The sequence below is a fragment of the Neolamprologus brichardi genome, chromosome 8 (assembly GCF_056152115.1).
Source record: "Neolamprologus brichardi isolate AB-2024 chromosome 8, ASM5615211v1, whole genome shotgun sequence".
Classification (NCBI taxonomy): Eukaryota; Metazoa; Chordata; class Actinopteri; order Cichliformes; family Cichlidae; genus Neolamprologus; species Neolamprologus brichardi.
This window is the reverse complement of record NC_142111.1, coordinates 23,648,865-23,672,317: the sequence shown is the minus strand read 5'-3', so window position 1 is coordinate 23,672,317 and position 23,453 is coordinate 23,648,865. Positions and strand designations below refer to the sequence as shown.

The 23,453-nt window shown below is 42.1% G+C and overlaps 1 protein-coding gene across 2 annotated transcripts in view; it reads left to right on the top strand.

Moving 5' to 3' along the window:
* LOC102780603 (uncharacterized) overlaps positions 1-23,453 on the top strand; it is a 107,946-nt gene that overhangs the window by 10,740 nt on the left and 73,753 nt on the right. The window contains exons 1-3 of one of the 2 annotated variants that reach the window (XM_087844894.1): positions 4,268-4,382; positions 19,902-22,292; positions 22,431-22,548. In XM_087844894.1, the coding sequence (XP_087701020.1) occupies positions 20,166-22,292; positions 22,431-22,548 (2,245 nt within the window). In that variant the 5' untranslated portion in view covers positions 4,268-4,382; positions 19,902-20,165. Of the gene's footprint in view, positions 1-4,267; positions 4,383-19,901; positions 22,293-22,430; positions 22,549-23,453 lie in introns of those variants that run through there. The other variant, XM_087844895.1, reaches the window with a different exon arrangement.

Here is a 23,453-nt window from a genome sequence, read left to right as displayed (position 1 = left end):
ACACATAACTAATTAACCATCATATGCAAATTTCTAAGTAAAGATTTAAAAGGTTTAAAGACCCACAAACATGATATCATCAAATGTGTCTCTGCAGATGGAAACGTGTTTTTTCTTGTACCTGTTACATGTGGAGGTGGCGAGTCTGGTTTCTGCTATACATGGAAAGCTCTCTGTGACATCTCACTTTGTGCTGATGGGAACGCTTTTTATGGCCCAGTGATATAATATTCAACAATAACTCGATCTGCTTGTTAAAAAGCAGATTTTGCTCGTGGATTAGGTGTCTGATATTATTAAAGGAATGCCTTTAAATGTTTGTATAGAAAGAGTCATGTTTGTGTGGGGAGGAAAAATGTGAAAAAAATGCTTTTTCAGGGGAATGAGAGCGAACGTTTACCTGCTTTTATATCTCTGATGTGTTCAGCTCACATGAGAGGACTGATTCAAGAGCTCACGTGTCATTCAACTTCCTTCATCTCACATAAATTATTGAACATCTGTTATATAGTGTCAGCATCCAATAAGTCCTCTCCAGCAGCATCTGTTTTGTGGTCACTGAATTATTTAAAAGCTGCTGCAAAATAAAAGGAAATGCTGGTATTGCTGTATGTTCCAAATATACAAGCTGTTAGACGACCCAGATTAGCTAAATATTAAGTATAAATGTGAATTTTTCAGCTTGTTATGAAGTAACTGTGGAGAAAATTAGATGAGTTGTACTGTCCTCATAGACTGTATATAAAAGTTGGAGGACAGTGCGTTCTTTTTAATAGCCAGCAGGGGGTGTAACTCTTTTCTTGATGGGTTTATGGACTCAATTGCTATTTACACATCGTACTGAATAAAGCATGTTTATCTGTCCTTAATAGTCAGAAAGAAAGATAAACCAGTCTGTGTTCATATTTTAATCACCCACTGTTATCCAGTGAATGTGGAGTAATGGGGTATGCACAAAGGAAGAGATGTAGGGACCATAGATGTGGAAAATTAATGACATTTGGCAACTTTTAGCAACTAGAAGCAAAAGTGACCGTTTGTGCCACAAAATTAGGCCTGTTTCGAGGACTAACTTTTCTCAAATTTGAAGTAAAACATGAAGGATGCTGCTGGGTGGCATAATAGAACAAAACTAAACAACTAAAAGTAAAGGATCCAGCAAGTGAAGAGACAAATACTTAACTGAAAATTAGCTTTTATACACCCACCTTTACCTGACATATTTTATCTTAATAACCAAAGGCAGATGCACCAGATTTATATTACTTACATAACTTTTCAGTATATTTATAACTTCCACTCATCTTCATAGTTTTCCTTATAACTGCTTTGCTCATACCGAGGCTGCTGGTTTGTAGCTGGCTCTAAACCCTGCTATAGCCTTAGTAACTTAGCTTTTTTTTTAGCTTTTTATAAATCTCTCTGTTCAGCTGGGTGAGGGTGACGTCTAATTAGACTTATTGTTACAGTTGCCAGGAAAAGGTGTATTTCATTGAGGGGTTATGCAAGTTGCTGGCAGTCACTGGTGTTATATTGGTTGCAAAGATGTAGACAATGCTGCACTTTCGAGCTTCACCACAGCTTGGAGGTTAAAGTGAGTGTTTGCAGAGAGGTTGGCGTCTTCCATACAAACTATGGGTGATGACAGCAATATGCTAGCAACCAAAGCAATTGCAGGGAGGATTTTGATGGAGCACCATGTGGTGTCAGCCAACAACTCCTAGCAACCGAGTCACTGAACGGTCTCTAGGCCTGAAGCCTCACCTGTTCACCTGATAGTTTTCCTTTCATAAAGGTGGGTTAAAATTTGGTGGATGTATTTAAAGGAGGTTAAATATGAGTCAGTGCTCTCCTGCTGGTTTTTATATAGGATGCCTGAAGTGGGAATTAAAACTCCCTGTTGTTGCTCCTGATGTCTGCTCCTATGAGCAGAGCTGCACTTAGGCGCAGTCCTGTGTGTCTCACCTGAGGATAAGAAAAAAAAGACTGTGCACAAGGACATACTGAAACGTGAATCCAACACCGACGTGTCTTAAACCTGCGTTTGTCCCTCAGACGTGACCTCGGTAAACAGTTTACATATGTTAATGGGCTAAGTCACTAGTTTCAGCTCATACTGAGTAAAATATTACATTAATTTTAGTCTTAATATGCTATTCTTAATTATTTGCACCTGCTTGGTATTTTTTTCTTATTTGTATTTAAGGTGTTTAGGGTAAGGAACTGTTATTGTGCTGCTAGAACCATCATTTCCCTAGGGGGACCTCCCCAAGGGCTTAATAAAGTTCAATTCTATTCTATTCTATTCTCTGCTATTCTTTATTAGAGTCACAAATAGAGCTGGGCGATATGAGATTTTTTCATATCACAATATGTTTTGTTTTTTTTTTCATTTCAGGCGATAACGATATATATCACGATATAAGCCAAATAACTATATTTGTAAGATTTAAATGTGCCGTTGCTCACAAGTAAAATGTGAAATAATCAGCAGCTTGTTTTGATTTAAATATTTATTTCCCATAATAAGTTCAACAGGGTAGATGTACTTAAGGAACATGAGACTTTTTCAGATAAATAAAGGCAAATATTACAAACTACACAAAAGGCAGCCGCTAAAGCGTTTAAGTTTCAAAATAGAACAAACAAAACAGACTAAATTGTCAATTCCACTTAGAAACAAAATATTAATTCTAAAAATAAATCTTAGTTTGTTTTACAGAAGAACAGACAAAATTAACTAACTTTTGTCAATATCAAATAAACTGAGAACTAAAAGGAGATTCTCAATCTCTCCTTGTTGTATAGCTTAGCTTTGCAAACAGTTTTAACAGTTACTTTATTCTGACAAAAGCCGAATGACGAATTAGCGCTTCCAGTCAGAGATTGAGCATGCACGGCTTTATTGTATTTCCAGACTTGCTTTCGGCACAATTTACAGTGCACGCTACTCTGTTTGACTTGAAATAGCCGAAATACCTTCACACTACGGAACTTCTATGGCTCTTCTGTTCGACAATCTCTCCGGCATTGGAACCATCATCTGTTTTCTCTTCAGTAACCTTCGGTCACGCTCTCGGTTGATTTTTCTCTAATCGGCACACTCATTTCCTCCATTACCCGGGCGGCACGGCGGCTGGCTGCTTCCCTAAACAAATACACATGTGTGGCTTGGCACTTGTGCTGTACGTAACAAGTCACGTGACGTGACGCTGCAGCTGTGATTGGTTCGGTTCTGCGCTACTTAATTTGGATTGGCTGTTCTTTTTTTTTTTTTTTTTTTTCTTAAGAGGACAAGAGCGGTGAGGCCTATCGCAATAGTTAAATTTTTCTATCGAGAAAAAGTTATTTCGTTATATTGTTATCGTTCTATCGCCCAGCTCTAGTCACAAATGAGAATTATCCAGGATATGCTGATTGGTTTAAAAGCTTTTAGACAACCATCATGCCAAAATACGAAGATCTCAGCTGAAGACTTCATAACAGGATGTCTTTACCTGTGAGTGACATTCCAGCAGCTAGGTCCATCTTTTATATACAGTCTGTGGCGCCACTATATAATTACAGGTTAGCAGCAGAATAGTTTTATGTGAATAAAAGATGACAACTTTTGTTTTGAACAAAGGATTTTTAGAAATCTGGTCTCAAACTGAGGATTTTTAACATTTTAGGCAAATGCATTAACCACTACAGACACGTCCAGAAAAATGTACAGAAGCTGCTTTATATGTATAAAATGTATCTTTTCTCATTAGAATATATAAAATGTTTGTAGTCTCAAAATCAAAGGTGTTATACACGAGATATTTCCATCTTTTTGTAACTAATATCACTTTGATTTATCTTTAAAATGTTTTATGTTTGTCTAATGTTGTGACGTCAGTGGATCTTCTCCATTTACCACCATATTGTTTCAGAGGAGAGGTTCACACCTGCTCGTGATGTCACTACCCTGCAGAGGATACCGCATGCCCTTGCATCTTTTCAACCTCTTACATCTGCCACTTTTATTTTGAACTGCTTCCTACGTGGAGGTGGGGGTGGTTGTAGCAGTGCCTTTAAACACTTCACGCCCCCGCCGTCTTGCACGTTCCTCCTCGCAGCACCTCCCAAGCTCCATAAAAACACTCCACACTGACTCAGCATGTGTGTGACAGGCAGAGGGGCGGGAAAGGGGCAGGACTGTGGGTTTTATGAGTGTGCTAATTGGCTGAGTGTGAGCATGTAGCTGGTTGTGCTGGTTGGACAGGTCTGCACTAACTGCTCAGCTGGAGAGAAGGAAGGAAGGAGGTGAAGAGGAGAGAGGAGGAAGGATGAGACGAGATAAACCATGTGGGAGGTGTAAATCCTGTATGGATGAAGCGGCTGTGAGAGGAGGAGAGGTGAGTGTGAGATTGAGATGGAGGGGGGAGGAGGACAGTGGAGAGGCAAGATTTTGCGAGTCTCTGTAGTACAAATGTAGCTGTGAGTGTCTCAGGTTTCTGCTGACAGCGCAGGGTGATAAAGAGCCACTACTGAGGCAGCTGACAGCCCTGCACAATGATGCCGATAATACAGATGTGCATGTCATGCTGTAAGACTTGCAGACAGATGACTAATGCACGGGGAAAAGTGGCGCTCTACACTATATTGTGTGTGTTTGTGTGGGTGGATGAGAGGGTAAGTGTGAAATCATGAATGACATTACATGTGTGAGAAGAGGGACTGAATATTTTTGTATAATCAGTTTGTGTGGGCATGTCAATGCGCGCAGCCCCTCCTGGACTCGTGTATACCATTACTGAGCTGCTGTACTCTAAAGCATGGCGACCGTTCAGGGTAATTAGTTACTTATAAATCATATATTCACGATATAATCATTTTATAGCTGTAAAATTTTGCATGTGGTCAAGTGCACTTATCATTACACTGTTGTCAGTTTTTTAAAAGTTGTCTATATTTAAATGTTAATTAATGCAAAATAAATTTAAATGTTGTCGAACATGGATAGAAGTCATAAATATTTAAAGAAGTAGTGACATTTTTAGACTGTTAGGGAGCCCTGCTCTGCTGTGCTTTGCTTTAACTTGCATCATAATGGATAAATATTTTTTAGTGTTGCAAATTAATATTATTAATATTGGAGAAACCCAAAGGTATCGCCTCTCTCTGCTGCTCAAATCAGCATTATTAGCCATTTTCACACACGCACCATATCTCTGCAACTTTATTTCCACTGAGGGATGTGGATATCCAGTGCATTAGCTGCTTTTTAGTCTGGCGGCTCCCCAGTGCAAGAGCTGAATTACACGTGCAGCTGTAAAGTGTGAAGTAGTAATTTCCCAGTTTCCAGATGGAGATTTCAATGGGAACGCCCCCTCAAGTCAGACTTTCCACACCAACCCAGACTTCATAATTCAAGATGGCAGCAGCACTTGTAAACATGAGCAAAACTGCAGAACTGTTGTGCATTTGTGACTCACTAAACAGGCTCTATGAATGAAGGCGCTGCAGTGGTATTTTTATTGTAAAAAACCGGTTGTGTTCCAGGTGTTGCAGCCGGTTGGGGCCGAGAAGAGAAATACTACTACTAGAACATAGCAATCATCCATTATCTGACTTCAAACTTAAAAGGAATGCAGCGACGTCGAATTGCACCAAAGTGAGAATACGCTGCATTTACTGCCAGTGCGAGAAAAGCGAGATAGTCATGAAAAAGGGACTTTTCTCCGTATTCATGTCAGAATGAAAACAGAGCTTTATAATAAAAAAAAAGGCAAAAATTATATTTTAACCCCAAAATAAGTTTAAAGTGAGTGACCTACAGGTCTCAAACTTCTGAGTTCTTCTGAGTGAGTGTTTTTTATTATTTTATGCACACTTAGATCGAACAGATGAAAACTCATGTTCAGGCACAAACGTCTCTTACCCAATACGCTTTCACACCCCCTTGAAAGTTAAAAGTCTCTCACTGTTTCATTCAGTTTGAACTTTTTACTTTTGAAAACAAGATCCGTCTACCCCAGTGTGTCTCCATAGCTTACTGTTTAACATGTTTGCTTGGTAAATGAAAGGTCACTGATTTGATTTCAGCCAGAGACAAAAGTCAAACATGCAGAGGGATCTGCTGTGGAGACCTAAAATAAGTGATCGTTGTCTGATGGCGAAAAGCCCGACTCCAAATAAATGCTAATGTTGCCCCAGATGTGTGCACATTGTCCACTGTTCCTTCCTGTAGACATGAGACCTTTTTATTGTCTGGATGTTTGCAGTCAAAGTTTGCTTTCATCTTAACCCCTCACTATGGATGTGCAGTCCTCCCAAGCCCGTTGGCTGGCATGGGTAGTTTTGGTTTATCTAGGAAAATGGTTGAAATCTCTTTGATATGAAAAAATGCTTTTGACTGAGCTGCTGCCCTCTCTAAAGTCTGGCACATTTACCCATTCGATGGAAAATGACTCCTCAGCAGGGCAGAGCGTGCAAGGTCGAACGCTGGCAAAATTGGCTTTGGCTTAGCTTTGATGTGGGAGTTGTTTCATGAGATTTCAAAGAAGTTGGTGGCTCGAAAATGCATCTGAAAACACATTTCATGAAAACCACAGTGAGCTCAGAGATGGGCACGACAGACATGACTGACTGAGGAGCAGATTCAAACTGATGGGTCTGCGATCCCCACGGGCATGAAATTCTATTAATGCCCATTATGCTGTTTGGATCAATACATGACTACTGCACTTTTAAACCACGCTGGCTTTGCAGACGCTAATGCGGCTCTGATAGTCTCTAGGCAAAATATCTTGTCATAAATAGTCATGAATGTGGTAGATGGATCCATTTACTCTCTAATGTCTCTGGGGGGCTGTCTTGTAAAATTGCTCTAAAACATTTGCATGGATTGGTGTGAACTTTGCAGGTGTTTTTTCTGTTTCAAGGTGATTTTTAATCACTTCTGCAAGCCCGTAAAGTTTCATTTACCGTTTTTACTTTTGATACCAATGAGCAAATCAAGGTGAGATAATCAAAAAGTTCAGAAACTGGTGACAGCACAGTGGTTGTGTTAACCAAACATATGATGTTGCATGCAGTAACTGTTAGTGGAATGGTGATCTTGTCTAATCTATGCAAGCAATCCATAGATTGCTTGCATAGATTGAATGCTAACGTAGTGTAGCGTTGAGTTGTCTGCTGGTTCTTTCTGAGTACTCCTGCTTCCTCCCACAGTCCAAAAGCTGAGGGTCGTTAGGTTAATTGGTGATTCTCTCTGTGTTAGCCATCCTCTTGCCCTATGACAAATGGGTTAGGCTCCAGCACCACTGCGATGTAAGAAGATGGATGAGTGTTGTCAGCTTACTCTAGCAAGCTTAGTTAGAAAGCTGAGTCCACACACTGTGCTGGTGCTCATTAATCCTAAAGAACAGATTCATCAAAGTATCAGACTTTTACTCATTAAACCTGCAATATTTTTTTTGTCAGAGAATTCTTTGAAAATGCTTCAAAACGCCACTAACACGTTAGCAAAGTCCAGTTCAATCACTGAAATTGGCAGAGATGAGGCGTAGCTGACATGTTGGTAATTTAAGCTAAACAGGTTCATAGAAATAAACATCCATAGAAAACAAAACCAGGCTATAAAAATGTTTATTTTGCAGTGAGCTCGGGCATTTTGACAGTCACCGGGGGAGTCTGTGGGCACTGACTCTGGTGGCCACTAGAACAACTGCAGTTTTTCTGCACTTGTGCATTTTTCCTTCATTTGGTTTTGGTTTGATTATGGACAAATCAAGTGTGTGATCATGTATGAGTTGTATAGTTTTAATGTTTTATTTGGGAACAGAATGGTGTGTATGTGTAAGTTTGGTGATGGAGTTTTTATTATGAATGAATGATGAATTTTTATGTCTATTTTTTATGTTTAAGGACAACAGATGGAAATTAGCCCTTGGCTATAATCTGGTATGTTTACATTCATGTAATTTATTTTTTTTTACATTTATGTTCATTAACATGCACTGTCCTAAATAAATAAATAAATACATTTCTCTTACCTGAGAGGTTGCAGCAAATATGCAGCTACGAGACATGAGCAGGTGAACTCCATTTCTGTCACTGTTGCATAACGCAACATCGTACTTTCCTGCGATTCGGGGAAAGAACAGTTTGTTGTCTCGTTACTTGCTTAGTGTTTTGGTCTAAGTGTGGTTCTTCATTCACCGAGTCAAGGTAGTGAGTGGAGGAGTTGTAGCAGCAGCAAGGTCACGGCCAACGTGGTGCTGATTGAATGTCTCCCCCTTCTTTTCTTTGCCAATAAGCCTCTCTGCATCTCCTCATACGCACTGCTGCTGCCTCTGCATGAGTCAGAGGACCAATCAGCTTTTGTCTGAAAATGCCTTTGAAGGCACCGTGAGAAGGAAAGGAAGCGATCCGGCCTCGTATCGAGTGCAAACAACAAAGTCGTGCTTCGAAGAAAGCTCCGGCACAGCTTCCTTTCATTTTGGTTCATCCTCTTCAGTCGCTGCTTGGTTAATTATGATTCAGCAGAGTTCACAGGGTTTAAGCGACACGTTTGTGGTGTGACGGTGGGCTTTCAGACATTTCTTGGGAATTTATAAGAGTAGGCAGTTCTGCCAGATACAGTACATGATGTAACATAATAGTACATGCGGATAAATCGATAGTCCATGAGTGAGAGGATGATAAGGGTGCTTCGCGTTGCAGTGTGAATGCCTCTGAATATCCCTCACCACCATAACTTAACACAAACCTCCTAATCTCCCCTCGGGTTTTTAATGTGAACAACCTGTCATGTTGCTGAAATCATAGCTGCTAGTGCACAGCGCCGGCAACAAGCAAGCTGAGAGCTAATATTAGCATCAGCTCCCCCATCATGTGCAGGGAGCTAATATTAGAGCTGCACTCTTTGGCTTGGGTTTAATTACCTGTGTGATTTGACTCATGAAAGCCTGGTCCAAGGACCCAGAGGACTTTATCCGTGTGTGTGTGTCCCTTGTGTCAGCGTTATAACCCACAGGAACAACAAGAAGATGAGTCATCTTTTTTGAGCGGTCGTGGCTTTCTGTTTATTGAGGTTTGATCAAAGGTGCGCCATCCTTCAGGCTCCCCATCGAGTCTGTCGCTATTTTTAAAACCAAAGAACGTAAACAGCCTTCGCCAAACAAGTATTGAAGAAAAAAAAAGAGTATGACAGTGAATAAAAGCTGTTGACATCAAAAATACACTCAAAGATTTTCGGTAGAGATGGATAGATGTGTCTGTGATTTGCTGAATTCTTTGCATTCTTTTTGCTGCTGTTGTTGTTTTCAGTATTTACTGGTAGTTATTTTGTGACCTACCTGTTACTCTACCTGTGAAATGCAATTCAAAGTATGCTAATATTTTTATTTATTTGTATTTTTAAGCACAGTCCAATCAAGCAGCAAACACTAATGAAGGCTTAAGGTCAAGTTTATTTTTTTATAGCACATTTCCAACAGCTCATCCTGCACATATAGTCACAGGTTTAATCAGGGGCCTTATCACACGCACAGCTTTTAAACTGTAAATATTGTTTATGAACTTAACCAGCTGTTTCTGAAAAGGTGCAGCTGAAGCATCGACATCATAAACTGTAAATGTAATATGCTGTCTTTGGCCACTTTACTTTTGAGCAAGTAGACGTGACTGATATGATCTGATGTTCAAACTGAGCATCAGAATGGGGAATAAAGGTGATTTAAGTCAGCGGTCTCCAACCTTTTTTGCGCCACGGACCGGTTTATGCCCGACAATATTTTCACGGACCGGCCTTTAAGGTGTCGCGGATAAATACAACAAAATAAAACTAGTACCGGTACCGAAAAAAAGAAGATTTATTCATAACACACGTGAAAAGACTCAGGAAAAACCGAGTTAACGATAAAAACGATAACAAAATAACGCTGTAAAACCATACATTTCACACCTGAGCCTCAACTCTCACGGCCCGGTACCAAACGACTCACGGACCGGTACCGGTCCGAGGCCCGGGGGTTGGGGACCGCTGATTTAAGTGACTTTGAATGTAGAGTGGCTATTAGTGCCAGCTGGGCTGGTCTGAGTATTTCAGAAACTGCTGGGATTTTCCCACACAACCATATCTAGGTTTAGTGGAAATGATGTGAAAAGGGGAAACTATCCAGTGAGCACCAGTTCTGAGGATGAAAATGTTTTGTTTATATCAGTCAGAGGAGAATTTGAGCTGATAGGAAGGGAAGACTAACTCACTAAACTCTCGCTACAGTCAGGGTATGCAGAAGAGCATCTATGAATGTACGACACATCCAGCCTTGAAGCAGATGGACGGCAGCAGAAGACCACACTGGCACATTAACAGTGGCATAAAACAGCATCAAAACACGGCGCCATCCTGCCTTGTCTCAAAGGTTCAGGCTGCTGCTGGTGGTGGTTGAGCCCATCGCTACAAATTCAGCATCACAACACCGCTGAGTATAGTTACTGACCATGCAAGATAATATGCTATGAAACAGTTTTGAGGTTGTTAGTAAAAAAAGTAATCTATTACACATTATTGTTACCTTTCTTAAAAGTAATCAAGTTGCTTGCCGGATAAAGTAATTTGTTTGCTGTGTAAATCAAAACACATTGTCTCAAAGTTACCAGTTAACAATATAAATGTGAGGCTACACGTCCACTTATCAACAAGAGTCCTTATTATGAACACAAAGCAAAAATGAAAATCAGTCTATTAGGACTTTAAAGTGGTGATTGTACTTTGGAAACATGTACAGGAAGAGACGGAGGCGGTGCTGCGAGCCTGACTGTTCATCACTGTCTTTATCAGCTGCTGAAGTTCAGGCTCTGGCTGCCGGGCTGGGGTCAGCACACGCTCAGCTTTATCATCACTCTGGCTAGCTTAGCGTTAGCATGCTCCCTGGGCAGGTGCTTACAAAGAGCCAAAGTTGTCTCACTCCACCGTTTTCCTCCTCCTGGCATACAAACTGAAATCAGTTGATTGTGGCGCAGGTGTGCTGGAAGAAAAAGGCGTGTTTGTCTGACATTGTTATTTATTTGTATCATAACTAAAGAACAAGTAACTGCATAATAGTAGTCATGCATTGCATTACTTACACCCAATGTTACACTGTTACACCCAACACTGGTTACAAAGATTTAATCAACTAATTAATGACCTCCACAGTCACCAGATCTCAATGCAGTAGAGCGCCTTTGGGAGGTGGAACAGGAGATTTGCTTGTTGTACAGCTGACAAATCTGCAGCAGCTGTTTAGCCGTATATTGACAAAGAGTTAGGGCGAAAGGCGGCCACACCTGTAACCTGCAAGGTTTGCAGACTGTCCACTGTGTCCAGTCACTGTTTCATAGAACAGTGTACACCCTCAGTTTTTAAAAAACTAGCTATCTGCTTTACATGAATAGTGACACTACCATATTAAAACTGATATAGTTAGCTAAAAGTGAATCAGCCAAGTGACATATCTACTAAAGATAAACCGTAAAATGGGATGACTAATGCTAGGCTACATTTTGAAAATCACAGTGTAGCTAAAAATGACTTTTTCATTTGGATAAGTGGAAATAGCTTGATAGTCTTAAACGGCTGAGATATTTAGCCAAAAAGTAGAAAATGGCAAACATCAGGGACATGTTTGGACAGACTCACACTCAGGTGTCCTGCAAGAACTCTCATCGCTTGGTCTAATATTTTTGGCTTTACCATAGTGCAATGTGTGACACTGACATGACTACAGCTAATGCTAAAAATGTAACAATAAGAAACTTTTGTCAAAATGTTTTATTTCAGTCCACATTTGGAATATCAAATATGTTTTAAGGTGTAAAAGTGATTCCCTCTACATGCAAATAATAAAAATTGGTCTTAATTATTTAAAATAGGCTTGCTGCACATTTGCATTCTTCTGCATTTCAAAATAATTGTAGTGGTAAATAGATTAAAAATCATTTTAAATAGAGTGTTCCTAGTACACAATCTAAAAGTAAAACATGTCTCTATTGACCAAAGCCAAATCAGATTAGAGACAGTCATTTCTCTGTTTTGCTTTTTAGCCAAACTGTCAGTAACGATGACTCAGTCAGTTAAGATTGCTGTGCATGCTGCATGTCCAGACACGCCTGCAAAATGCACACCTGAGCTTGTATTTGGGCTTAAAGTGTTTTAACATTGTGGGTAGAAAAAAAAAATTAGATTAATATCAATCTAAATTTAGCCAGTACTAAATGCAGTAGCTTGAGATTTTGCTGGGACACAGCTGATTGATTCCCAACCTAAATGCATTCCAGTAACAGACAAAGCAATGGTTACGTCTGAATTGCTGAAATAGCTACTGGATAAAAAAGTTTGGCTTTAAAAGTAATTAGTAAAACTAAATTGTAGAACAAATCTCGTGTGACTGTTGAAGAGGTCAGAAACCTTTAGATATAAAAGCTTAAAAATAAAAAAGATGTAGTTTATCGAATAGTTTCTGATGCAAATAATCTGCAAATAAACAACACAGTTCTTTGCCCCAAGCACTCGTCCTACAAACCTCTTAGCTATGAAGCGAAAACCCCACTTAGTGCATCCACACGTACTCTCTGGGTGCAATCAGTTGGCCAGTGAAACTTACCCCCTCAGTGATGCTGCCAGCTTTTCCATTTTTAGCTTGTGGTTGATGGACGGTTTCTTGTCCAGCTAGATGAGTTTTTATCAGAAGTTTAACATAAGTTTTTACATGCTAATCTAGAAGTTGAAATGATAGGAAACATGCAAAGCAAATAAGACTGAGTGTGGCAGGAGCTGGTTCCTCTTGTAACTTCTGGCACAGCAGTGGCGCTCCCACCAGACTTCATGCCAAATTGTCCAGAATTACTGGCAAGCTGGACAGCTGAAAGGAGCCGGAGCACTCGAGAACAGCACTGCTGCATCCAGGATTTAACATTACAGTCTGGATACAGGAAGATTTGTAATAACTCCACCACTGTTTACTGTGTAGTATTTATTTCTTCTTATCTCAGCCTTAAAATTGGGAAGTCACATTTTTTTCACACATCTTTTTTATTGTTGTTTTTTATGGTTGCATCATAAAAACAATGCCTTATGCACTGCTTTTGACACATTTCACCAAAATTAAGACTACAACTTGAAATTACCAATTACAAAACAACAGAACCACAGGGAAACATTACATTTCCCACATGTTTAGCTTACAAGTTGTTAAAGATTTTGATGCTGGCATCCAGACACGGTTGGTTAAGCTTAGGTTAAAGCTGCTTTTTGGGACTCATGAATGATGTGGTGTTTGTAATTAGGTTCAGTTGTAATTTTCCTATATGATTGTGTCACTGTGATTGTGGAAGGTTTTATTAAAGTAAATCTCCACTAGCTATCTGTATGACTAGATGCCAGCAGGAGTTGGTGGGGGGAAAGTAGCCAAGCAGTGTTTGTCTTTGTGTTTTCTGGCAGAAGAAAAGTGGGGTTGTGTTACATCAGCAGTTGTGTTACTGCTTTTAACTCTGGCCTTCCTGTAACTCTACACTCCCATCACTCTGGTTTGCTGCCAGCAGAGCTCTCTCCATCACTTACACGACTCCCTCCTCCTTCTGTCTTTTATCTATTTATCTATCTCTTATGGTCTTTCTCTCATCGCCCGGCTTCATCTCGCTCGCTCCCATCAGCTCCCGCCTCAGTCAGATGACGAATAACTGGATGAAAGAGGTCCAAATTAAGTTCATGCTCATTCGCGCTCTCTCTGAATCAATACTGACTGTAAACTTCAACCTCTTCATGATGACAAATCATAAGTACAGATGATCTCTGAGGGTCTGTGCCTCAAACGAATGTTTAATGACGTTTATCATGTGTGAGAGTTGTCCGCCACACTGATATGATACAACTACTGGTTTCTCGGGAGCAATGTGTAATTTCCAACTGGTTGTCAGTGGTTCCTGCAGGTTGCTGACTCTCATTATGTGAACTGTCATAGGAATTGCTTTGTTTGCAATTGGTTGCAATTTTTTGTGTTTAAGTGCTAGAGACCAAAGCAGGCGGGTTGAGGTTTTTGCCATTTTGCCAGGGGCTCACTGAGCAATCTGTAGGTGTGAGTGACTGAGACTTTAGGAATTATTTTCCCAACAATTGCCATCAGCCTGTGGCAACCACTTGCAACCAATTGGCCAAAACAAATTTCCCCCATGACTGGTGGTTGCCAGATGGTTGCAGACCAGTCTCTAGGTTTTAGCCCTCAACGATAAGGTTCTTCCACCTTAGGCTACGTCCACACTAGCCCGGATAGATTTGAAAACGGTGTTTGAAAACACTCCGCGTCCACACTAGAGTTTTCAGTCGTATTCACAGAGTTGTGTGTCCACATTGAAATGTTTTCCTTTGGGGAAAATGCCGTCTCAGTGTGGACGGGAGGCCAAAACGGAGAGAAAACGATGCGTTTTCAAATGAAACATTAGTGTGGACGTAAGCTTAGTCTCAGCCAGTTCTGTCATATTTAGAGCTAAGGAGCCACTTTGTCTTCCTCACACCTTTTTACAGAGGCCCCCAGGGAGCTACCAACAACTGGACAAAGGCCAGTTGTTGGCGGTGAGTAGTGTAGCTGTGGGAAGACTAGCTGCAAAGTGTGAAAATGACAGATAATGTGACTAATGCAGTGGCAGTGAAATGCACTAAGAATGAGACGTTTTATTGTGGATGAAGCTTCATGCTGCCATCCGCAACAAATAGTAAAGGATTTATCAAATATTGCACATAAGGGCTCAAACCTGCTGCAAACATCCAAACAAATGTTGCATGCAGAAATAATTAAATGTCACAGGGAGAATTTGTCAGCTCGGTGAGACTGATGTCTTTGAAGTGAGGGCAGAAACATGAGTTGGGGTTAAGGGAGGGAAAGTTTGGTCGCTCGGCGTGCCAACTTACTCACAAGTTCTCTTTGTTCTGTCGGCTTTAGTTATGAGCGTGCACGTTCTCTCCCACTGCTACCATAAGGCAGCTCCAATCTGTCACTGCTGGCAGCAGGCTGGAGCTCACCGTCCTCATTTGAGTGACTTCTGTTGTCTGCGTCGTCACTGGCGTGGAAAGTCGTTCTGCATCAACGTTAAACAGAATGGAGACGACTGGAAAGAAGTCAGCTCGGCCAAGATGAGTAACCGCCAGGAGATTTAGCTCGAAAGACAAAACGAGGACTATAACAAAGAGAATAACAAAGAGATTTCTGTGCTTAGAGTTTAGCTTCATGTGCATGTTGTGGCTGAGCAGCCAGCTGGATCTGATGGTGGACTTGTCAGTGAACAGACAGGAACTAAACATTACTTAATTCAATATTTTTGCACAGAGAAAGTCCTCTTCATCATTGCTGCATCAGTGTCACGGCGATTCCTGAATAAAATCTGATCACGCTAATCCAATTAGAGTTTCCATGAATCATTTGAACCTGCCTCATTTTCTCATTTTCCCCGTGAGTCCAGAGCCTTTAATTGTTTTATTCAGAATGTAAATCGATTCCCGTCACCAGCTCTTTTCAGAGAGTGGGAGAGGACATGGGGGGATAATTTCCTGCTTCCTCTACAGGATGAGCTCATTTTCTCTCTGACATCATAAAAAAGCTGCATTATTTACTCTTTTTTTTTAAAGTATCTGTCATTGGAAATAACAGAGGCCTTTGATTTTGATTTTGATTTCTATCATTTGTCTCCAATTGAAACTTTGATTTATTTATTTGCCTTTTTCTTTGGCTGAGATTTTAGCAGTGCAGCTGCACTGTACAGCCATACAAGCTCTGCCTCCAAAACAACCCAGGAACCATGGCATTGTTTTATGCATATTTACAATAAAAATCAATTCTATAAAAAAAGAAAATATTTGAAAAAGAAAAGAAAAACACAATTTACTGAGGTGGAAAGCTTGATGTAACAATAAAAGCAGAGCGACAAAGTGTAATGGGAACAAAGTTAGCAACAGTGTTGGTCAAGTTACTTGAAAAAAGTAATCAGTAACTAATTACTGATTACTTCCCCCAAAAAGCAATCCTGTTACTTTACTGATTACTTATTTTCAAAAGTAATTAATTACTTAGTTAGTTTCTAAAAACACGATTTACAACCTGAATAGGTGATAAAGTGATAGATCTTTCAGCCCAATTCTACTTTTTCTGCATAATCATCATACAAAATGTAATCAAATGGAAAAGTCTCTTTTTAAAACTTGTTTTATTAGTTTTAATCTTTTAACTTTATGCATCAAGCAAAAATTTAATTATATGCAACATTCACTGACTGGAAGAAATTAGTTTAACATTTAAACCTATTTTCTGCACATTCCAGCACATAAAATAATAAATTTTGTGTGTGTTTACACTCACTCTTTCAAATAGATGCAAGTAAAACACAGCAGAAAATAAATAAAGTCAAAGACTAGCGGTCCTGTTGCTCTATTTTCACCTGTAAAGCAGGAGTGGGGCAGGCGGAGGTTTACCCTGGTGCAGGTGTGCAGCGGTCAGTGGAAGAATCCGCGAGTTTCTCTGTGAGTTTCCCATTACGTCGTAGCTACTCGGTGCTCGCTTGGAAGTTTAGGGGTTTTTTTCACTGTAAAAAGAAGTTTTCTTCCCACGCACAACGGACACTAATGTTTTTGTCACTTTTTATGGAATCAAACTCAAAGTAAGGTCAGTACTTCCACGCTTTAAACGCTGCACGCTCAGACTCTCTCTGCACTCGATATATGATCCATTGTTGATCTGCACACAGCTGTTGTCACGAACGTCGCACTCGCTTACGTCACTGTCATGAGACATTCTGCAAAAAAATCACAGTTTTAGTAACGCAGTAACACAGCGTTCGTACGGGAAAGTAACGGTAATCTAATTACCGTTTTTGCAATAGTAATCCCTTACTTTACTCGTTACTTGTTGTTACTTGTTACAAGTAACGCGCGTTACTGAGGTAACTGCCCATCTCTGGTTAGCAAATAAATCCTGCAGCGTTAATATCATCAAAGTGTCCACTGAAGATAAAGTTCAACTAATTTATGTAACACCAAAACAATACATCCGTCACCTCAAGGTGCTTTATATTGTAAGGTAAAGACCCCACAATAATATATAGAAACCTCAACAATCTTGGCAACAGCGGGAAGAAAAAAACTCCCTCTTAACAGGAAGCAAGCTCCTGCAGAACCAGGCTCAGGGAGAGGCAGCCATCTGCAGTGAGCGGTTGGGGGTGAGTGGAGAAGGGAGACGATGAGGACCTGATCATGAGGAGACTCCATCGTTTCTTTCCACTTAACCATCAGAGAACTTTGGGTTATTGCAGGAGTGTCAGCTCATGGAGCCACATACAGTCTTCAGGTTGACTATCACACCTTCTGTAGTTTTCCTTTCTTCCTTTTCACTGAGCTTTACGTTTTATATTTCTGCATCCCCACATTGTGCTAAATTTTAGGTATTTCTGTGTTTTTTAACACACACACCATGCATTTCTTCTTCAACTGATCCTGTTCACAGCACAGCAGATCATCTGTGTCCGTCTCACTCTATGCCTCCTCCTCTGTCACACCAACCCTCTGCATGTCCTCCGTCACTACACCATGAATCTTCTCTGCGCTCTTCCTCTTTTCCTCCTGCCTCGCAGCTCCATATCCAGCATCCTTTGTCCACTGAATCCTCTGTCTCTCCTTTGCACATGCCCAAAGCATCTCAGCCTTGCTGCTGTACATTTGTTTCCAAATAACAACCTGAGCTGTCCCTCTGATGCACTCATCATTACTAATCTGCTCACTCCCAATGAAAATCTTAACATCTTCAGCTCGGCCTCCTGTGTTTTTGTCAGTGTCAGCATCTCCAAACCTTACATCATAGCAGGTCTCACTGCCATCTTGGAAACCTTCTGTCACAAATCACCTCTGACGCTGGTTTCCACCACCCACGCCACCCCACCTGCACTCTCTTCTTCAACTCTCTTGTTCATGAAGCTCGTGTTTAGGAAACAAGTGTGCACGCTTTAAACATATTATTTGTATTGACTTTATATGAACCGATGCAGCCACTAAATCTGTGAGACTTAGTTGTGTGCACTTGTGCGTCATACAGTGGAAACTATTTTAAGGTGCCATTACCACAGCAACACTAGTTTGTTGTACACAGAGTACATTTCTCCCCTTTTTGTTCACTGTATAACTTCAACAGCTAAAATACTGCCAAGCTTTTAGTATTTCTGAAGTTACAAAGTGGGGAAATGTTACAAGGTCAAAGTGTTTTTACAGCTGTGTCTATACTGTTCGGCATCAGAACATCAGTTTGTTATTTCTGTGTGTTTGTGTGTGTGTTTAGATTTTATCCAGGTAGTTAATGGTTCTCGGTTTGCCCGTTTTTAATTGATTACATTCACAGGCCTTCACCAAAGAGAGCCACAGACAGACTCATTAAACTGAAACAAAATGCATACATGCATTTTCCATGTAGTTTTGTTTTGTAACATTTTAACTACAGTGTAAAATGTTACAATTAATTGAATCTGATCAAATTGTCTGTTTACAGGCACATTTTCCTTAATGGTTAATTATTAATTAATAAACATTTAATTTGTTCTAGTTTTTCATATTTGTTTCATTTTACTCAGAGTTGTTGCTTCATATTGATTGATTGTGACAGTTATATGCCATGGGCATGTATGGCTGCCCGTGGAAGCAGGTCACTACTGTTTATTGATGACGTGACTGCTGATAGAAACAGCAGCAGGATGAATCCTGAAGGACTGAGCTTCACAGTGCAAATGGATAATGACACAAAATGGTAAATGGCCTGTATTTATATAGCGCTTTACTAGTCCCTACGGACCCCAAAGCGCTTTACACATCCAGTCATCCATTCACACACTGGTGATGGCAGCTACATTGTAGCCACAGCCACCCTGGGGCGCACTGACAGAGGCGAGGCTGCCAGACACTGGCGCCACCGGGCCCTCTGACCACCACCAGTAGGCAACGGGTGAAGTGTCTTGCCCAAGGACACAACGACCGAGACTGTTCAAGCCGGGGCTTGAACCGACAACCTTCCGATTACAAGGCGAACTCCCAACTCTTGAGCCACGATTGCCCCACAAACCAAACTGCATAAACAACCTAAGATGGCCAAGAAAGTATAGAGACCCACAAACAATCAGCAGCTGAAGGTGGCTTTAGTCTCAAAGGAAGATATGCAGCAGCTGGTTCTAGACTTGAAGGACTCACTGACTGCAAAGTATTTTCCCCAGTTACTTTAGAGCGTCTGTAAATTGGGTACTTTGTATAGCTACAATGTTTTTATTAAAACCCTTGAATCAAAGTTCAAAGTCTGTACTTGAGTCACATCTTAACTCTTTCAAACTCCACAAAAAAAAAAGATTGAATTTGTTTCATTTTGTTGTCTTAAACTTCTGGACCTAACTCTGTAATTGCACCACATAACATCACTGACTGTCATTCAATGTTTTACCATATAGTTTTTAAAATAATTGTGAATAAAAAAAATTTTCAGAAAGAAGCAGTAAGCAAAACGTGGATGAAATCACACTTAAAGCAGGAGGGGAAAAAGCTGGCCACCATTAACACAGGAGAGGCACAATATCGTGGGAATATGTAGAGAAAACAGGGCACTCATGGAAGATACTCATTATATTTGCTCCAGTGTTTACATGAATAATGACAGAAATAGCTGACACAGTTTAGGAGTGAACTGTGTCTAGATGGCGGTTACAGAAAGCATCGAACACAGCTGACAAGACTTCCGAAACGTGTGAGTGGATTTCCAGAGAGTAAGCTGATGCTTGGTCCCTTTGGGCATCGTAAATACTGAATCATCCAGTGTGTATCGGGAGTCATCTGAGGATGCATAAAGATAACAACAGCTCCTCTCTTTCGTTCACAGGTATGAAGAATAGGGAGCTGCTGGAGTCGTCCCGTGGGCATGTTTGTCCTCTGGCCGTTCAGCCTGTGTGTCTCTGCTGTGCACACAGGAGGGAGAAGAAAGACCGTCTAAAAATAAACTGACACCCACCACCAGCAGGAAAACAACATCCAAACTGACAAAAACAGAGAAAAAGAGCAAAGAAGAGCCCTCTTTCCACCCTGTCTGCCTCTTTCTCTGCTCCATTTCTGTTTCTGTGTCCTCATTACGTGCTGAGAGGAGGTCATGTCCCAGTCTGGAAAAGTCCTTCATCTGTATGTGGAAGTGAGGTCTGCCCCAGATCAGAATGGAGGAAAGAGGGAGAGTGAAGAAGGGATTGCTCAGGGGCATTCGGTTCAGGACAGTCCCGCGGAGCTCCTCTCTCAGCTAACGAGCCAGACGACACGCCAGATCGTCAGCAAAGCCTCCACTGCTCGCCACCTGGCTCAGGACTGCACGCACGGCCAGTCTCCCTCTCGAAACACCGTTAGCTTTCAGCTCCAGCAAACCAGCAGCTCGCCTACGATCAGCAAGCGTTGGAGCTCACCCCTGCACTCTTCACCAGCGACCTCTTCGGGAAAAGTCAGTGTCCCTCACACCCCTCCTATTCGCAAGAGGCTTAATGAAGAGGAAGTCAGCGACGGGAAGCGGAGTGTGGTCACCTTCAGTTACGTCGAGAAGTCAAATGTGAAGAAAGTGGAGAGTCCACGCAACTCTGTGTGCGAGAGACGAGCCAAAGAGGAATGGTCCACGTCTTCCAGCTTTCGAAAACGCCTCAGCGACCCAGTTTGGTTTGGGAGTCCCGATTCATCGTGCAGCTCCAGTCCCAAGCTGACTTTCCAGAGTCCAGGAAGTCACCAGCAGACGTTCTCCCCCGGCCTTTGCAAGCCACACTTTGACCCCATCGGCAGGGCAGCTACCAAGAGGGCTGTAGAGGAGTTTGGATCCCCCTTATTGAGGATTAAACTGGCCCACGCACTTGAGCACACCTCAGCTTCATGCTACCACCAACAACCGCGCTGTCAGTCCTGGGCTGGATCTCCCGTTCAGCGTCAGAACATCAGCGTAAACCCCAAAGATCTGGCTCCATGTGGGTTGCCTTGGAGCCCAGCCTCAGACCAGCTAGCCTCGCAGTCCAAGCAGTCCTCGCTTGAGAGATCCGGGCCCCCTGAGCCCCAAAGCCCTCTTCTGACTGGAAGTCCAGCTGTCAACAGACACATTAAGAGGACCTGCAATATGAGCACTTCACCGCAGGGCGCAATCCTCCAACTTGGCAATAATGGAGTCGACGGTTTGAACCAGTTAAGCAACAGCAAATCTTCCTCTCCAGCTCACAGTCCTGAAGTTGCTCGCCAGATGGCTGAGGAGGCCACCGAAGCATCTTCAGTTCTCACAGAGGCGAGGAGGTCCTCGTTGCACAATGCTTTAGGAGAGCTCACAAGCAGCTCAAACTCTGGAGAACCCGCTCCAAATGCACAACAGTTTAAGCAAACGCTCAGAATGAACATCCCTTTAAACGACCAACAACACACGCCAGCAACCGACAACACAGACTCACACCAGCCTGAAAACTCACAAGAGACAAACTGTCACACTAATCATGACACAATGCAGCAGAGCTCCAGCTTATCAGCCACTCAGAATTCCCCCGCCCTTCCTTCACGTGTCCTTCGTCCCTCTCATCCTCCCACAGAGCTCAGCTCGCCCATTAGGGACCCGAGGCTATTCCAAGCTGAGCTCCGACCGCCAGATACCCCCACCCTGCATCGCCGTCAGCCGCCACAGTACACCGGAGACTCCTGGTCCCCAGGCCTGGACAGGAGAGGAGATCCAAGCTGTTTTGAAAAAGGGGACTGCACAGAGCTCGCTCGTAGACTCTTTATCAATCAAAGTGTTGAGGAGGCGCCGGTCAGCTGGACTTCCAGGCAGGAGTGGGGGAATGGCGTGGAAAACAGCCCCAAGCCAAGCCCCGAGCCCGGATTACAGTCTAAAAGGGTCCAAACACCTGATCAACAATCCAGGCAGCGCCGCAGGCCCCTCAGCCCGACAGCACAGCAGAAGCGGGCTGAGCAGAGGAGGAGGGAGATCCTTCTCCTGGGTCCTGTGGTGCTGGACTCTGGAGAGGAGGATGAGGGCTGTGATGAGGAAGAGCAAGGTAACGAGAGCGAGGGATACGGTGCAGCACTGCAGCCTCGTTCTCGGAGGGCCGAAGAGCCTCCTGAGGGGGAGCAGAACGGCGTTATGGGAGGGTCGTCTTCACGGAGCTCCAGCGGGGTGACGGGGAGCTTGGGAGACAGGGACTGTGTGTCCCCAGAGTCCAGCCAGTCCAGTCACCAGAGCAATGAGACCGGGGCTGCCACCTCAGGAATACAGGTGGGTTCTGCTGATGACAAAAAAGAAGGAAGGAAGGTATACTTGGATTTTTGACTGTACGCTAACCACCTTTTCCCCTCCTGCCCGTTAATGCTGCACTGCAGAGTTAGCCTCTAAGCTAGTGTGTGTCTCTTGCAGACGGACAGTGGATGTGCAGCGCCCGTGCCCTCGCTGCACTGTCAGAAGATCGCTCGTGCTAAGTGGGAGTTTTTATTCGGGACCCCTGCTGAGGAGGCTGCTGGCAGGGGGGAGAAACGTGAGAGCATTTCTGTCTTACTTATACTGAGTTTCTGCACGTTCTGCCTTCATGCTCTTCCTTCCTCTTCCTTCCTCTCATGGGAACATTTCACACAGAGATAGAGAAGCTAGTGAAGTAGCAGTGCTGCTTTCAGTGTGTCGTTCAGGGAAACATACTCAGGTGTGATGTGTCAGCTGATACAGGAACAGGGCAGCAGGGATTTCTTCACAAAAGCTTTTCTGTTTAACTAAAGAAAATAAAATCAGGCAGCTTCCTAATATAATTCTCCCGTTTATTGTAAACATTTTAGTTTCAACAAGGATATCTGTGAATTTTATTTATTGTTATCATCATAGAAATATTTGAAAAAAGTAAAAAAAATAAAAATAAATTTTACCGAACTTGCAAAGTAAACCATAACATTCACAATTTGAGAAAACGGTGTTTGGCAGCACGATGTGTGAGTGTTCTACTCCCTACCATTTACAAAGGGGAACCAATCAGAAGAAAGCTTGCTTAAACGAAGGATGGTCTTAAAGGGGGATGAGCAAAAATAGCTTGCTTCAGACATATGATCAGCTGCAAAGCTATGCTAAGCCAAGAGCTAGTAGCCCTATAGCCCTGCGACAGACTGGCAACCTATCCAGGGTGTACCCCGCCTCTCGCCCTATAACAGCTGGGATAGGCTCCAGTGCCCCCTGTGACCCTGAAAAGGATAAGTGGATGGCTGGATCATCAATTTAACATGTAACTTGATCAATCAAAGGTATATAAATTGACAGTAATAGAATACAAATTTGATGCTGTAAATATTCTGATGTTATATATTGAAAAGGGGAAGAACAGACTTTTGGTCATTGCAGTCATAAAAATTCATTCAGTCATAACGATTAAGGCTTTAAACTTATGAGGAAAGTGTTACT